The sequence below is a fragment of the Acomys russatus genome, chromosome 12 (assembly GCF_903995435.1).
Source record: "Acomys russatus chromosome 12, mAcoRus1.1, whole genome shotgun sequence".
Lineage (NCBI taxonomy): Eukaryota > Metazoa > Chordata > Mammalia > Rodentia > Muridae > Acomys > Acomys russatus.
In genome coordinates this window covers 39,449,531-39,467,368 of record NC_067148.1, presented here as the reverse complement: position 1 = coordinate 39,467,368, position 17,838 = coordinate 39,449,531, and the positions used below count along the sequence as shown (strand labels likewise).

General features: G+C 45.5%; 1 protein-coding gene across 1 annotated transcript; it reads right to left on the bottom strand.

The window, feature by feature from the left end:
* Positions 1-2,388: 2,388 nt before the first annotated feature.
* Spp2 (secreted phosphoprotein 2) lies at positions 2,389-17,782 on the bottom strand. The gene is made up of 7 exons (XM_051154293.1): positions 17,654-17,782; positions 17,373-17,497; positions 13,231-13,350; positions 12,075-12,182; positions 5,954-6,008; positions 4,639-4,689; positions 2,389-2,525 (listed from the first exon to the last, which is right to left on the bottom strand). Exons 1-7 carry the CDS (start codon positions 17,718-17,720, stop codon positions 2,440-2,442), a joined length of 612 nt encoding a protein of 203 aa, XP_051010250.1. The 5' UTR covers positions 17,721-17,782; the 3' UTR covers positions 2,389-2,439.
* Positions 17,783-17,838: the final 56 nt, after the last annotated feature.

Sequence of the window (17,838 nt, the reverse complement as noted above, 5' to 3'; positions counted from 1 at the left end):
GAATTTATAAAGGTATTTTTTTATAAATGATTTTATATAGACATTCAGGAAATCTTCAACTAGTCACTGAACTAAAATGATAAGGATAGCCAGGTAATGCATCTGCAACAAGTTCATGGTCTAATGGGAAGACAAATAAACAAAGGCTGACAAGCAGCCTTGGAGGTGCTGAGCCCTGCTCTCAGGGCTGGACACCTGTCGTAGAGAGTGGTGCAGGATCAGAAAGTGAGCCCAGAGCACACTGAGGCTGCTCTCCTTACTAGATGCCTCACTGTGTGGACATCGCTAGCCTCATTTTATGACTCTAGGCAATGTTTCAAAACCTGACCCGCAAGAGGTCACGTGAGGGCAGAGATGCAATAGGGACACTGGCAAAAATCAATACACTGGGCGACGCTACTGCCGTTGGCGTTCCGTGTGTGCTGTTTTTAAAGACATGAGTTTTGGGTGATTCGTTTCTCGGCAGATGTTAGATGATGCAACTACATTGTGACACGTGCATTCGTGCACACTTGATGGCATCATGTCATTAATAAACCCACCACAGCCGATCCACTGAAAATCCTATTCTCACATCCCTCCCCTCTCTCCAGATGCTCTACAGGGCAAGGGGTGAGTTTTTGCACGCATGTAAAGAATACAATGAGTCTTTCTTCAAAATGACTACTTTCTTGATCTCAGTAAGAAGCTGGTTTTTATTTTTAGACTAAAACAGAAAATCTGCCACTTGTATCTTTCGTCTATGGTAGATTTTTCTCTCTATTTTAGCAAAATGTCAGTTGAGTTCTTTCAAATTGTAAGTTGTTAAAATTAATTGTGCTGTGTTTAGCTATCTTTCATGGGAAAGTCTCTCAAAAACCCAAAGTGAAAGATCCCAGCTCAAAGGACACCGACTGAGCATGGATGTGCCTGGAGTCATGGGCTGAATGCAGGGATGTGGGATGAAGGTACAGGAAGCTCCCTGGATCCCACGCTCAGCAACTCTGAGAGTGTTTGTCTGCATGTGTGTATTTTCAGAGACCAGAAGAGGGTACTGGATCCCCTGGAACTGGAGTTACAGATGGTTGTAATTCTTTAAAAGATTTTTAAAATTTATTTTGTTTGTTTATCAATGTCTACATGTAGATATGTGTACCACATGTGTGCCTGGTGACCACAAAGGTCGGAAGAGGGTTCTGGGTACCCTGGAACTGGAGTTGCACATAGTTGTGAACCATCATGTGAGTGCTGGGAATCAAACCCAGGTCCTTTGTAAGAGCAACAAGTACTCTTAACTGCAGAGCCATCTTTCCAGCTCCAGCCCCTGTGATTATGTCTTTGGTTTCCTTTTAAGTGTATCCTTCACAATGGCATCACTTTGATACTTTCGAGTTTTCAGAATACTTACTCTACGTGTTCTCATGCCTGCTAACTGAGAATGTGTACGGTGCTGAGAATCCACCATGCCGGGTGACAACTTAGTAGATCAGGGCTCAGTCTACAAGCCCCCCAAAACAGTAGGGAGGCTGTCAAAGCCATTGTTCTGTTGTGCTCAGCATCTGGATTTTGTACACCTCGGCTTTAGCCCTGCAAGTGAAGTCAGCATCATAGGGGACCAGGGGAGGACCAAGGTTTCCTCTTCTTTCAGGACAAACCCAAGGGCAACAGGCAAGGTAGGCAGTGTGGGATGAGGCCCTGGGGCTGGAATGCAAACAGTTCATCAGGAGTGAGGAAAGGAAAGGACAGGCTTCTATTAGATAGATGTGCCTATACAACAGACAACCCTGCACCCCCACAGATTCCAGGAGGTGAGGAAACACAGAGAAGGTTCAGTGATGTCCCCAGACCTCTAACTTGAGAAAAGTATGTGGGTAGCAATGACATCAATCCAAAAAGGAAGCTAACAGAATGTCTGGATCTCACACTACACCCATGGCCAATGCCTCTAGCAGGCCACTGACATAAGGACCCAGATCTTGGGAGAGGGTGACACATTTGAAGATAGCCTACACATCACTGACAATAATGGGCAAGTAAGAGGAAGAGATGACAGAGTCATTTATAGCAGGGAGAAAAAAACTGGGCTGAGAGGGTATGTGTGGCCACCAGTGTTGAAATGACAGAGAAAGGGAAGCCAAGGAAGATTCCATGAAGAATGTTATGGAGTCATCCTGGGAAGGATGGAGGGAAGGCAGTGTTGGGATAGAGACTGGTTAAAACAAGGGCGATTCTCTTTGTAGTTTGTAAAGTGGAGAAACTTGATTGTGTCCGGAACAGCAGATGCCAAGGTGGAAGGATCAAAGTCTATGAGATGGAAACAGGGAGCCTGGAGGAGACAGGAGGCAACAGAAAGCCAGAGAGGGTACAGAGAGAGCATGGGAAGGATGCCACAGCATCAACCCAAGTTCCTTTAGCTTCTAAATAGTCACCATGTAAGTCTTGTCTCTTACCTCCAGCGTGTCACTCGAAGCCAGAATTTATTCTTGCTCTGTGATGGAGGTTCAGGAACCTTCTATGTGCAGGAAAATGTCTCCTTCTCATGATCTCTAAAGATGGCAGGGACAAGTAGACTCTGTCAGTCGTAAACTAATAAGAACAAGCCAAACACAACCTGAGCCCTCATTGCCCAAAGAACACCCAAGGCACCATCTATAGTCTTCCTCTAACGTTGCAGCAGCACCCAGGGCTGCCTTCTCACTCTGTAGCCCATGTCACACTCTGGACCTCAACTGCAAGCCCCCAAGGGCAAGAGCTGTCACATTTCTCTCTCAGTCCTCTGTGGAAACTGTCCCATGCTTGTCACACACATTCGTGGAATTAAATTAAATCATCGTGTTCAAAGGCATCTCTGGGACAGCTGTACATATGCATTAATGATGCTCCAAGGCCCAAATGTGGTTAAGTGTTGGCTTGGAGATGCCTTCTGACACACACACAAGAGGACTGGGCTCATGAATTCACATCTGAACTGTTCTCTCTCTCTCTCTCTCTCTCTCTCTCTCTCTCTCTCTCTCTCTCTCTCTCTTCTCTTCTCTTCTCTTCTCTCCCCCGCCCCCACCCTGTGTATGTTTCCTTCTGACTATGTCTCTGTCTCTCTCTTCATGTGTGACTATAACTCTGTTTCTTTCTGTCTCTGTCTCTGTCTTTCTCCCTCTCCCACTTCCTACCTCTCATCACTGTGGAAGTCTGACGTGATTTAAGGACACTCACACATCGATGTCAAGATACCCATGTAGTAAGAAACTAGTTTTCAGTACAAATGCCATGGGGACCCCAGACCTTCCAAACACCAAGCCAGGAGCTTGCATACCAGTCCTCTGGCCCCAGTCAATGTCAGATGAAAGCACTAATCAACAGCCTTTCCATCACTTCATGTAGCTAAGCTGCTCCTGTGTTCTTAACCCCAGAAACGACAAGATAATCACAGTTTGCTGTCAGAGATGTTGAATTTGGGAATATGTTGGTATATAGCAATCAGTAATAAAGCCCTCATGTAGGTTATCAATGTGATCCATCAAATTTATTTCCTGGTTTTGACCATTTCCAGGGTCAAAATGCAAGAGCTAACAGTGGCTATTGTGGCAGACATTGAGGGACTAGGCTGTGGATTCTGAAGGCAGTTCTGAAAGAAATGCCCCAAAGAGCACATCAGCAGTGGTCATGGCTATGCCAGCTGTGCGTTCTCTTCAAAGAGACAGCCCTTGGGGGCATTTAAAAAACTTAAGTTTCAGGGTTAATTCCAGCACACAGGATCAACTGGAGCATAAAGATGAGACACAGAGTTCCCTAATGTGTGAATATCAGTGTCATTTATTATGACAGGGCGCTGGGCACAGGGTGAATTTCACAATGCCGGAAAGCAGTGTGGAGAATGCACAGGCCTGGAAGACTGAGAGGTTCAAAGTCTTTGCCTCTGTCCTCATCACATGGCTGGGGACAACAGAGTCCATCCTGACTAGAAAGATGAGGCTGAGCCCTGACTCTTAAAGGGGCACATTGCCACACACTAGATTCTACAATTCAGACCATGCAGGGGGGATAAGGATGTACAAATGTGGGACCCTCTTAAGGGGAAAACTGACTCTGCCCTAGCCTGCCATTGCATGGGAAATAGACATAGAAATACCTTACAGAAGCCTGCGAGAAGTGGGAGAATATGGTGCAGCCACAGCCTGGTGGTGATGGCCAAGGGAGAAAGTCTTGGTAAGCGAGTGTGGGTATGTACTCCACGTTTGCCAATTAACACCAAGTGTTTTCAATGTTCAACTCTTCTGGATAAAAGTGGAGAACCTGGGGCTAACAGAGCCACCCAGAAGACTGCATAAGGAAACCGACAGTACAGGGGAAGGAATAAAGTTCCTGTCTCTTCCATTTACTGAGAAGTCCGGTCAAATCTGGCCAAGGAGGGAAATGGTCAGAGGGAAGGCTGCCCAGAAAATGCTCCAGGTGGGACAAGAAGGAAAGCCAGTGGTGACTCATGAGCTAGTGCATCCAAGCTACCTTTTCATGGTGTGCAAAGCAACTATACGTATTCATGTTCTTGTTTGTTGAAATGATTTCCTAATTCAGGGTGTGTCCCCTATGCATTGGCTTCAGTGTGGACCCTTCTGATCAGCAAAGTTGCGAGTGGCATCTTACAGAGGGAAACAGACCACTTACCAACTGACCGGTCATGGATTTGTTCACTTCTGGATTCATCAGAAAGAAAACCTGTAACATGTTAACAATCATCAGGCCAGGCTTCTCCATCTACTCCAGAGAGTGCTGCAATTGTCGAACTGATGCTGTGAGTTTGCTCCGTAAACAGAGGAGCATCGAAGGACAGACAGCAGAGTCTTATTGACCTTAACTCAGAGGAAGGATAGCAAGCTACCCAGAAGAGACTTGATACCCTATAAGCATATACAGGGGGAGGAGGTCCCCGTCAGTCACAGTCATAGGGGAGAGGAGTAAGGGAAAAAATGGGAGGGAGGGAGGAATGGGAGGGTACAAGGGATGGGATAACAATTGAGATGTACTATGAATAAATTAATAAAATATATTTTTTTAAAGACCAATAGGAAGACTCATCAGAAACACATAAAATGGCTTCTAAATGGGGGAAAAGATGGCCCTCTTATCACCCAACCAAGACACCATGAGCAATAGTGACATGAATGCCAGTCACGTGACTGGAGACAGCTGAGTCTACCCTGATTGGGTACATAATGACACACTAAACTCTACAGCTTAGATGGTGGGTGAAGGGAGAGCAAGAGTATTTAAGTATGAAGGCTCTTAATGTGTCTGCTACTTGGTTTGGGTTTTGTTTGTTTGTTTGTTTGTTTTGCTTTGCTTTTGTCAGCTTGACATAAATTAAGTCATCTGAGAAGTGAAAACCTTGACTGAGAAAAACATCCCTACCAGATTGGCCTGTACACAAGTCTGCAGGACATATTCTCAATTGATAGTTGATGTGGGAGGGCTCAACCCACTGTGGGTGCTGCTACTCCTGGGAAGGTGGCCCTGGATTGTATTAGAAACCAGGCTGAGTAAGCTATGGAGAACAAGCCAGTAAGCAGCATTCCTCTATGGCCCATGTGCGCCAGTTCCTGCCTCCAGGTTCCTGCCTTGCTTTCCCTTCATAGTGGACTGTGGTGGACATGAGCTGTGTAAGCCAAATAAGCGCTCTCATGCCCAAGCTGCTTTTGGTTGTGGTGTTTCATCCCAGCAATAGAAACAGAGCAGAACAAGGAAACTGGCATTGGCCCTGCCGTCCTGCAGTGTCGGGACCACTGAGTGCGGTCCTACATGGAGAACCCAGTGAGCTATGAAGGGAGCAAGAGTGAAGCCAAGCACTTGCTTTTCATAATGACATTAATTGTTCGAAGGTTGTCTCTAGAAAAGCTAGACATACCTAGCTTTAAATGATTCCCAGAGAACTGTTGTATGAAGGAAAAGCACCTCATTTTAAAGGAAACACAGATCAACTTACCAAGTAGATAATCATTTCTCCGTCTGTAGGATCTTTCCATGTCCCCAAAAATCATCTAAAGAATTTCAGGTATCAGGGTGAAAGAGAAAACTGTAAATGCTACATACAGGACTCAGGTATATAATGCATTCAGCAAAATAAGGATAGCTCTTTATGATATTTAATATGTATTTCCAAGAAATCACAATAAGAGGCTAGAGAAATGGCTCAGTGGTTAAGAGGATCTGGGTTCAGTTTCCAGCACCCACACAGCAGCTTATGACAGTCAGTAACTCCAACCCCAGTGGATCTGGCGCCCTCCTCTGGCTTCCTCAGGCACCAGCCACACATGCTGTGTACAAACATACACACATACAAAACACTCATTCACATAAAATAATTATTATTATTTTATTATTATTATAGAAGTATTATTATAATTATCATATGTGAATGTGAATTAATTAATTAATTAATTTAAAAGGACAATAACACAGGGGGCACTGGTGTGATGGTGTATGCCAGAATCCACACAGTCAAGTGACAGAGACAGGGAGATCATGAGTACAAGACAAGCCTGGGTTGTGGAGTGAGACCTTGTCCTCCCCACAAAGAAAAGAAAGGGCAGAAGCAAGGAAGGAAGGAAGGTGAGAAAGGGAGGGAGGGGGCAGGAAATCACACAGAGAAGAGTTAGTTATATGAAGTTTAGGTTGAAGCCAAAGCTTTTGCTAACCCAGTATGTGCTCTCAGATGTTGCAAAGCAGAAACAGAGCTTCATAAATGGACCAAGTTCATATTAAAACGTACAAATTTAGAGGAAATGTCTCTGGGAGAATTCTAATCTACACTCACGAGAGATCAAAAGGGCCCCAAGTAGTTTGTAGAAAGCACCAAAACTCCACACACTACTAGTCAAGAAGGAAGTCTCCCACCTTTCCGCCTGCTGGCACCTTCCCCAACTTCGGCAGCCACAGCGAGACTCTGGTTCCTATCTTGGGGACTGATCGAGTGGTTGCACTTATTAATGCAATTCAGTGAACAATGCTAGGCCAACCAAAAACCACATAAAAGAATGGCATTTGACCGTTTCCCCACAATATGTGTAAAAACTAAACCAGAGAAGAACACCAATATAAGATCTAAGTGTTTTTGAGTCTTCACAGACAATAAAAGAGAAAGAAATTGAATGTGACAAAGGGCGTCACCCAGAAAGAAAAAGGTGCAAAGTGAGAGGAACTATTTGCCAAGAAGCCAACAATAAAAGGGATTTTGCCAATTCCCCTGAGAAGACATGCAAACGGACAGTCATGAGGAAAATGCAAATTAAACCATCACAATGTACCTCTCCACACATATCACACAACTAAAATAAAGACAGACAGTAACAAATCGGCAAGAAAGTGTAGAAACAGAAGCCCTCAGCCAGCTATGGTTATGTATGACTGCAATCCCAGCAGTTGGGAGGCTGAGACAGGTGAATAGGTTCAAGGCCAACCTGGGCTACATGCTAAGGTTATCCTGTGTTACATAACAAGAGCCTGTCTCACCAAAAACATTTTAAAAAGAAAAACAGAGTGAGAAAGAGAGGGGGGAGGGAAGGACAGAGGGACAGAGGGAGGGAAAGAGGGAAGGAAGATTTACACATTGCTGGTAAGAATGTTAAACAGTGCAGCTGCTATGGGACCCAGTTTGGAAGTTCTTCAAAAATGCTCAACAGTTACTGTACACTCAGCAACTCTATTCCCAAAAGGATTAAAACTATGTATCCCCAGAAACTTGCGGCACAGATGCTCCTAGCACTGCCATTGATAATAGCCAATACGCATAAATAGCTTACATGTTTGCCAGCTAATGCACACATAAATAACACATAGCATGTCCACACAATGAGGAATTATTACACAATAAAAAGGAACGAAGTTCCTGCATATCCTTTTACATACTACATGCAAATACATTTATTTATAATTCTACAGCATGCACGAGCCTGCAAAATATTCAGCTAAGTGACATAAGCTAGTCACAAATGGACACATGTTATATATATGGAGCTATTTATGTGATACAACTAGGACAGGCGACACCACAGAGAGCAGATCTGTGTTTGCTAGGGGTGGGAGGATGTAGACTAGAGAAGGCGTCGTCTCAGGGGCCTCCTCTTCAGATGATGAATGGATTCTAAATTTGGATAGTGGTAGCAATTTAATGACCACCACACAAATATGCCCAACCCCAATGAACTTGTCATGTTTTAAAACGTAGACTGTATGCCATGGAACTGTAGCTTAATGGTGTTGGCTTAAAAATGAAAGAAAAAAAATACATTACACCAGCGACTAAGGATGTATAGCTCAGTGGCAAAGCACACATTGTGTTTGGGAGACCCTTCATCCCATCCTCAGCAGCACACAAAAATAAGAATCACGGTGTACATAGAAGGCATATATAATAATACATAGTAAAATGTTACCTTCGCCTCATTTGACCCTTGTTTCTGAGTTAGCTGGACCACATGTCACAGGTATATCAGAGAGTTTAACTCAGACAGTACAGGAAAGGGGACCCTTGGTACTCAGCATCAAAAAAAAAAAAAAAAAAAAAAAAGAAAGAAAGAAAGAAAGAAAGAAAGAAAATCTTCAAACTACAGCTCTTGGGAAAGCTCAGAAATTACCTGGGAGGCTGACCCCTCAGAAATAGGCAGTGTGACTGAGATCATACTGAAGATACTTTCATGTGACCCTGAGGTCTCTGGTCATTGGTTTCATGGCTTCCTAATTCTAAAATACAGCCAAGGGGTGGGGTATGCCAACTCCATGGAAGACACTAAAGCTCACGCGCAGTCCTTGAAGTTGGAGTTTTTTATACACCTTTAATACAATGTTCATAAAAGAGTTCCATTTGGAAAACTGAATAAGATAGAAGACAGAGAGACTTATTCTATACAGCTGCACAATAGTGGAAAAGACGTAAACACTTGTCAAGAATATCATCCCACTATTAATGAGCAAATGATGTAACTGTGATGTTAATCTCACCATTGGAATCTAGAAGGTTCCTCTTTGTGTTGTACTCCTGCCCATTTCTTTCCCAGATTTCTTGTATTCTTTTAACAAGTATTTACTGAGCACCTATGTTGTGGAAGTTTTGATTTCTTTAAAAACTCAGTTGTGTTATGTAACCACGTTTTTGTTTTAATGCCAGGTGTGGGCTACAGGACTGCTCCTCTCTGTCCACAGCTGATAACAGCCTCATGAGAGGGCACATGATCTTTGTCAACAGGAAATTGCCTTGTGCAGAGACATTCGAGAGGAAGGAGGGCTGCAAAAAGAACGCTTGGAGGAGACGATTGGAGGAGGAAGAGAAGGCTGCTGCAGCATTTGCTGTTACTGGCTGAATATCCTGATGACAGAGATTGGTATTGCCCCAAAGAACTGGATGACCCTAAACAGCACAAAGTAGCCAAAGAGAACTACATTCCTCCCCATTAGCCTCCTTTCTCTCCTACATGGTATTTGGGTGTTGAGATGGATTGGAGTGGAGAAGGGAGAAAAAGATATAAGAAACCAAAATAAAAATATATTTTAAAAGTGTGTCTACACACCTATCTGGTATCAAGAATAAATGAAGTGGATGAAAATGAACATTCCTTAGCCTCAGGGGATGCAGTCTAGCATGGAAAGCAGTCAAGGATGTAATGGGACATCAAGTTATAAATGTATATCGTTGATTTCATGGTAATATTGCAAATCACTTTGTCATGGCCACTGTCGGTTGTTAACATGATGGAATTCGGAATTAAGTAGAAGACACAGCTCCTGGGGACTCTATGAAAAGTTTTAAGTAAGCAGAGAAGATTTGCACTAAATACAACAATGCCATCCCATGGTCTGGGGCCCTAGGCTAAATAAAAAGAGCAAATGGAAAAAGCCAGTGGAGGACCAGAACTCTGCCCCACCCCACCCCTGTTCCTGACTTCAGACACAGTGTGACCAGCACCTCACACTCTTGATCTCATGCTGCCACAGCTAAAGCCATTCTTGCTGCCATGCCTGGCCTGCCGTGATGGGCTGTGCCTTCAAACTGTGAGCCCAGCTGAACCCCCCTTTAAGTTGTTTTTGTCACAGCAACCAGTACGGTAACTAATACACATCTCCAAGGCAATTAGGGGCAAAAGACTCTACTACTGACTCAACATCTATTATACATCAGACACTACTGCTAGTATTTCACATCCATTGAGGCCTCATTTGGACCCACAGGGTAATCACTCAGAAGCCTTTATCTGACATATCTCATTCCCCTCCAAGGCTGAAGGCTCAGAGACAAGTCAATATCCTAAACCCTAGGTCACTTTTGATTCCAAGAGGATCAAAACTTTGAAGGACCCCATCTCTACCTCCTAAGGCACTATACTGGAACAGAAGCCATCAGGTGTAAGAACTAGGCTGGTTCTCTTGGACAAAGACAACGATGAATAGATTATCAATTTACTCAACCAGATTGTAGGACAGATTGGGGCTGAAATAATGATGAGTCAGTGATGGGCTTGGGGGAGGGGTTCACACCTTGATAAGAAGTGCTTAGTAATGCATATGCCTCTTAACCTCTTGCCTCGTTTTTTTTCCCTGTAAACCTAAGAGTCATGTCTAGACTCCAAAGATGGACTTGGGGATCACTGGACCCTTTTGTCTATTGCTTTTCCCAATTTGGCCCCATTAAATAAATCTCTCATGGCTTTTCACTATTTCTTTAACTGGCTTAGTGGAATGGGTTGTCTCACCTAGCCTGTTGAGACTGGAGCCTGGCTGGCCTTTGCTCTGAAACCTCTGGTAATAGCAGCTGTCTTTATTACTCAGCATTTAATGGATGAAGAAGCCGCAGGTCCTGGAAGTTAAATAAGGGTCAAGTATCCTGACTAGAGTGAAGATCTAATAAACAGTTTTGAACACTGGTCCGATGAAAACGGCCCTGTGCTCTCCACTGAGCTACAGACGCGGGTGTCAAACTTGGAAATTTGGTAAGTGTTGCTCTGAAATCAAGTCCCAAATCTTAGAGAAGGGCAGTGAGAGGGGAGCGAGGATGAGAGGGTTAAAAGAAAAAGGAGAAAGATGAAGGGAGGAGGAAGAGAGGGAATAAAGGAAGGAGGAAAGAAGAAAAAGAAATGGGGAAACAGAGACAGAGATGGAGAGACAGAGACAGAGAGGCAGAGGGATTCTATCGGTCCTGTCCCCCAGCACAGTGGTCCTTGACTTTCATAATATAGTGACCTTTTAACAGGCTTATTGGAATGACTTGTCTCATGTTGTGGTGACCCCAACAATACAATTATTTTTGTTGTTAAGTCATAACTGTAATTCTGCTACTGTTATGGATCATAATGTAAATACCTGTGTTTTCTGGTGGTCTTAGATGACCCCTGTGAAAGCGTTGCTTAACCTCCAAAGAGGCCACGACCCACAGGTTGAGAACTGCTGCACTACAGAACCCCCATCACCACCACCACTGATGAACTGGGTAACATTTGGTGATTGTGGAAAGCTGGAAAGTCTCAGGCTTCGATCAAATTATCTTGCGTTATCTTAGCCCCTGATGGCCTTTATCACCCACCTCTATGTATGAACTAACATCCTTTTGGTTAGTAAGTCAAATGCTTTGTGAATGTAGAGATTCCCTAGCTCCCAGCAAACCCAAAGCTAAAAATGACATCAGACGCATCTGATGTCATATAGCAGTTTCCCTTCTTTGCTGTAACCCACCTATATGAAATTTCCACAAATGTATTTGAAAAATGCCTTCAATTGTTCTGTTCCTATAAAAAAACATGAAACAAAAAGCAAGCTATCACGCTGGGACATAGCATGTGGGGTAATCAGAATCTATGCTCTCAGGTCATGCTGACTCATATTTAGCTCCAAAGTGAACTATTTCTTAGTCCAGTCGAGGTTAAAAGCTGTGTTGGTGTGTTTTGTGTCGGGGAGGGAGGGACATGGCTGGGAGGCAGTGGGAAGGTGTATACAAGGGAGAAACCGGCTGTGTGAGCAGAATTCTGTCTGCCCATGTCTGAATGATGACCCAGTTGTCCTATCGAGCTCTCACGGACATCCCCAGCCCCAGCTGGAAGGAGACAGGCCCCCCGTCATACCTCTTCACTGCTGCTGGACTCAGATGTGGAGGCCCAGCGGCAGTGAGCCCACACATCCTTCACCTGTCCCCTGGACATCTGCACGGTGCTCCTGCAAGCAGCTGTTGGCTGGAAAAGGCAGAGTCATGAGTTGCTTCTTCAGCACCCTGTGGGAGGGGTTAGACGCTGGACAATCAGCTGGGAAGTACTGCAAGGCTTGCAAAATGAGGCAGAAAGGAGAAATTCACAGCGGTGGCTCAGCTTTCCAAAGTAAACCCACTACAGAACTAAAAAACAAGAAGGGGACGTTTAAGTGTCTCCACAAGCTCAATACCAGTCTCCGAGAAAAGCCTGCCTTTCCTCATGAGCAAAAGGGCTGTGTGGAATCCATTCTTGCTTTAATAGAAGCAAGTGGTAGAGATGACATATATTTGACTACGTGGCATACACACACACACACACACACACACACACACACATCACTTGACCATACAGTTTGGCTAGGAGTGCATACATGTGACAGCCCTCTGTAAAACAGAACCCCCTTGAAATTTCATGAGAGAAATAACAAAACCATTCCCTCTGTAATGAGACCTCAGAAAGTCACTCATTTGGCTGAAAACAGTTTGGGTGTGGACTGATGGTTCCACTCTCATCCAAGAGCATTCCATCCCACAATATCTGGCTCTTCTGGTTGCAAAGAATACATAACTAAACCTGCCATGTGACCAGGATGAGCAGGAAAGACACACTGTGGGCAGCACCCAATCGTGGACAGTGTGCCAAAGCTAGGCTCACAGTTCACACTCATGTTGAACAGAGTTTCAGATGCATTGGGACTTTCCTTTGCTGTCGGCCTCTTTGCGTTCACTATGCCTGATACAAAGCATTCTACCTTAAGAGACTGCTATGCTGCCTCCTGGAGATTTCATAATAGGGCACTGGAGCAGAAAGGCTTAAAAAATTGAGCCATATCACTAAAGACTGCAGATTCCACAACTCAAGAGCTCACTCCTTCAAGCACAGACCACACAGCCCATGCCAGGAAATCCTGTGGTGACCCAGAATGTGGCTGTTTGCAGACAGGCAGTGGCCAATCTCACTTGGTGACTCTCCATCCACTCATGGTCATGGAAGTAGTGAGGTCCACCCTTGCATTGTGTTCTGCATCACTTACCACATGGTAGCCTTTTTGGAATGCACAGGTGGAGGGGTCATCAGAATCTCTCAGACACGTAGTTTCCTGAACACTGAACTCTAAGTTCATGACCAAGGTGTCTTCATCCAGGACGTTGACCTTCACAAAAGCAAAGCATGGATTTGCACTAGACATATCCCTGAGGTTCATGGTGTGAGATATAACCCTTTCTCCCCAATGGGAAAACATTGACGACAGAGCCACCTGCTCACTGGGAAAACTATGTGCTATCTTGGCATCTATGCAGTAGGCACACTCACACTAAAGCCCATAGAGAAAAACCATGCAACAGTGACAACAGTAGACCCCTCTAATCCCAGCACTTAGAAGGCCGAAGCAGGAGGTTTCAAGCTTGAGGTCAACTTGTCCTATAGAAAGAGGCCGTGTTTCCAAGCAAAAGTAAATGGAATGGAGGGAGGGAGGAAAGAAGAGGAGGGGACAGAATGTATGCCCTTCACACCAATGCCAACATTACTTTTAAAAAGTTATGTTAACGGTTCTTTCTCAGCACACACACAGCCCCTACTAGTGAACCCATCCAGGCCCCAAATATTATTCGTAACTCCTAAATCACTGGCAAAACTCGGAGTCAGCTGATGTGCACACTCCCAACTAAAAAGGAGGAGGAAGCAGTGTGCTCTGCTTTCAGCACCGTGAACATGGCGCAGCTTCTGCTGGGAAACATGCAACTGGCATTTTTTGTGCTTTCTTTGGGTCATCTCAGTGCCCAAGCTGGTGCAAGAAGCTGTCTGGCATCAAGAATAAGAGACTGCATTTAATAAGAGTTCTTTGGGTGGGAACCCCGGGTCCACAGGCAGTGGGTTCAATGTTAACAAATCTACAATTTATATTATATTAGGTACCTATAAGTGAAAACTCACAAAAATAAGGCTATATATTGAATGTGTCAACGAAAGCATTGTGCCCCATACATCACTCTGAGTCTCTTCTAGGAGCCATGATCTAGTCTTTGCAGGTTCAGTCTAGAAAAACAGCAAGAGCAGAGCACATAAACTCGTTGTGACATTGTCTTAATGAAGGTACCACACATGGCTACCAACTCATAAGATAAGTAAATGAGCCACAGGCCATCTCTTGGTTGAGCATTTTTGAGTTATGACTAAATCGACACCATTTTAAAAATTCTTTCCACCAAGGGTGGCATCCAAGGGAAACTTTCAAACTTCCTGAAAAGCCTGGGTGGTCTGAGGGCAGCGGATGTTGTGATATACCAAATCCTTCCCTGTGAGCTGGGCACCTGAGGCAGGTGTGATTCCAGAGTGGGTACTACCCCACCCATGCTTGTAGTTTGTGCTGAAGTTACGTCAACAAGAACATGGTAATGGGGGAGAAGGGAAGAAATAAATGAGGTATAAAAAGACTCAGAGGAACCTTCCAGAAAAGGAAAAATGTAAGCAGAGACTCAAAGGATAGGAGTTTATTATCTGAGGAAAAAGCAAAGCCCAGTGTCACAGGGCAAAATCAGAACAGCCTGAAGAGAGGAAAACCACTTAGTGCAAGGTTGGAGAGATGGGAACGTCAGACAGATCATGGCTGTGGGACGTCTTTACAGAGTCAAACATCAACCCAGGCTCCTTTGCACCCACAGCAGTTTCCATTGCCAACAGTACTTGGCCATACCATTAGCAATCTTTCTCAAACACACCTTTTAATTCTTTCTACAACCAGGCTCAAGGGATGGGCTTCCAGCATCCTGTATTCTGCTTCTCTTTGAATGACAAACTCTATCCTTATGCTAATTGTCTCTCCTCTCATTTGACTGCAAGTGACCCAAAGAAGCCTTCCACACTTCACTGCCTTGTTATTCCTTCCCTCGGACAGCTTGGGTCCTGGTGGGGTTGTGAGGGGATGCAGAGACAAAAAGGCCACCCTGACTAATGAGGGGGTCTGAGTAGGTCTCCCGTACAGAGAAGGAACACCTTACTAGGGAGTTGCATAAAGGCTGTCTCTGTCCCCTTGTTTTGCAGAAACTTCGGTGGTCCTGTGTGCATTTCCTGTGACACTGTAGAATGCAGAACTCAAATGATGGAGTAGAGCAAAAGAGGATCAGGGACAGGCAGGGATGAAGTGGGAGAGCAACACAGAGACAGTCAGGCAGGGATGAGGTGGGAGAGCAACACAGAGACAGTCAGGCAGGGATGAGGTGGGAGAGTGACACAGAGACAGGTAGGCAGGGATGAGGTGGGAGAGCGACACAGAGACAGTCAGGCAGGGATGAGGTGGGAGAGCTACACAGAGACAGTCAGGCAGGGATGAGGTGGGAGAGTGACACAGAGACAGGTAGGCAGGGATGAGGTGGGAGAGCGACACAGAGACAGTCAGGCAGGGATGAGGTGGGAGAGCGACACAGAGACAGTAAGTGTCACATTAAGTATCAGTTAGGATCACATGTGTCATCTGTAAGTGGCTTATCTTTAGTCCATGTGCCTGGGGTCCGGCCTGTGTGACCACGATGGTCACATGTCAGGTTATGCTGTGTTAGCCGTGTCTCACTCGTTACCTGTCCATGCTGTCCCGGATTTGTTCTCTCTGGATCTGTCCTTGTGCTCCTGTTTAATGAATTGTTTGGTTCTGTAGTGAGCAACAGCTAAATTACAAGTGAATTTAAACTGTTGATCTGCAAGCTTGGCAAGAGGATGTACGTTCTACAACATTCTAAGAAAATCGCATCCAGTGCCAACAGAATGTGGCCTGGGTGCCAGCAAAGCAGGGCAGAAGGCAGCTTCATGCTGATGTGGCTTTTGCCCAGATGCAGCTTGGCCTTTGGCTGGCAGCTGCCTACCCCCATCTCCAAGTGCTTCCCCACAAAAGTATTCAGTGTGACCTTTGACAGTCAGGTGCTTGGGCTGGTGCCTCACTGTAGCTTAGCCCACATCTTCACAAGCAGCTACTGGCTAGAAAAGGCATCTGAAACAGTCAATGAATTTGCTTTGATTTTGGAAAAGAAAACATGGAGCCAGCGTCTGCAAAGGGGGACCAACGGGGCATGATCTACTTGAAGGCAAGGTGGAAAAGTGAAGTGTGTACTCCATGGAGAAGCAGCTGAGTGTGAGAAGAGCAGCTGAGTGTGAGAAGAGCAGCTGAGTGTGAGAGGAGCAGCTAAGTGTGAAAGGAGTGGCTGAGTGTGAGAGGTGGTGACCTAGAATAGAGTGGAGAAGGGAAAGGCAGGGAGAGGCTGTGGTGGCTGTGCGGCCTCTGTGGAGGTAGTGGCTGCTGGCCCACCTGGCCACCAGGCCACTCTTGTCTCCATTAGCTTGGCTACTCTCTATCTTCCTCATTTCTGTCCTTACCTTCCGGTGAGCCCCACTAAGCCAATAAGAAGACAGTGAAACGTCTCAGGGAGCAGAAAGGAGAGAGGCTTCTCTATGATACTGCTCCATCTTCCCCTCATTTTTGCCACACTAAGTCATGGCAAGCCCAAGATAACGTCACTTCCCCCAGTTCTCTGGGTGCCCAGGAAACAGTACTAGCAAGTCAACAAAAACAGGTGGGTTTCTTTGGCTCAGAAGCCAGTGTTTCTTTCTTGTAAACACTGGGAGCCCTAGGCTGGACAGTGGTGGCGCACGCCTTTAATCCCAGCACTCGGGAGGCAGAGGCTGGTGGATCGATGTGAGTTCGAGGCCAGCCTGGTCTACAAAGTGAGTCCAGGACCGCCAAGGCAACACACACACACACAAAACAAACAAACAAACAAAAACAACATCAACACCAAACAAACAAAAAATAAAAAAAAACACTGGGAGCCCAACACTGAGGAGGAAGAGAGGCTCCTTACCAGGCAGCACCCTCGAATCAAACAGCACCTTAGGAGTCAGGAGGGCTTTGGGGCTCTTCACACAAACCAGGACACGCACACAGAAGGAAGCCAGGTCAGAGGGAAAACACAGAGGGAAAGAATCAGATGTCCCCAAAAGCTTAGAGAGTCTCAGGACAAAAAGAAAAGAGAAAAACTGTAATTAAATCACTTCTCGGTCCAAAAAGTCAGCATGAAAGAGCGACCACCTCTGATCATTGTAATAAAAATAATTTACTTGGCAAAGAAAACAAAGACAAGACAGGGATGATAAAGAAAGCGGGGGAAGGTGTCCCCATTCACTCACTCTCTTCAAGGAGCTCCGGGTCTCCCGAAACAGGTAAGGACTCAGAGACTGCGAGTTCACCTTTGCCACCGAGGCACCGAGGGCTGCCCGCAGGGAAGACGGGTCATAATCATACACCGGGAACCCTGGAAGCAGGCAGGCCACGGTGAGAGGAGTTGAAGTCCTGAAAGGGCTGCGGTCACTTAGATCCTGGCCAGCGAGTGCATTGGTATGTGTGTGTGTGTGTGTGTGTGTGTGTGTGTGTGTGTGTGTGTGTGTGTGTGTGTGTGTGTGTCCTTTACCTGAGGCACACTGGTAGTGCATTCCCAGCGCCAGCATAACTAGCACCTGCAGCACTGCCCGCTCCATCCGGAGAGCTGTGACCCAGAGCCAGGGAGATGGCCTCTAACCGGCTTCAGGACAGCAAAGGCTCGGCTTATCCTTGTCACCTGCGACCTGGCTGCCCTGGATGGCTGGAGCAGTCAGG

What these genes read in the sequence shown, in the direction of transcription:
- Spp2 (XM_051154293.1), bottom strand. Translation starts at nt 17,720, where the DNA reads ATGGAGCGGGCAGTGCTGCAGGTGCTAGTTATGCTGGCGCTGGGAATG. An exon ending in TCCAAAAAGGCTACCATGTG is followed by an intron (nt 12,183 to 13,230) that starts GTAAGTGATGCA and finishes TGCCTTTTCCAG; the next exon opens with CCAACAGCTGCTTGCAGGAG. An exon ending in GAGAAATGATTATCTACTTG is followed by an intron (nt 4,690 to 5,953) that starts GTAAGTTGATCT and finishes AACATGTTACAG; the next exon opens with GTTTTCTTTCTGATGAATCC.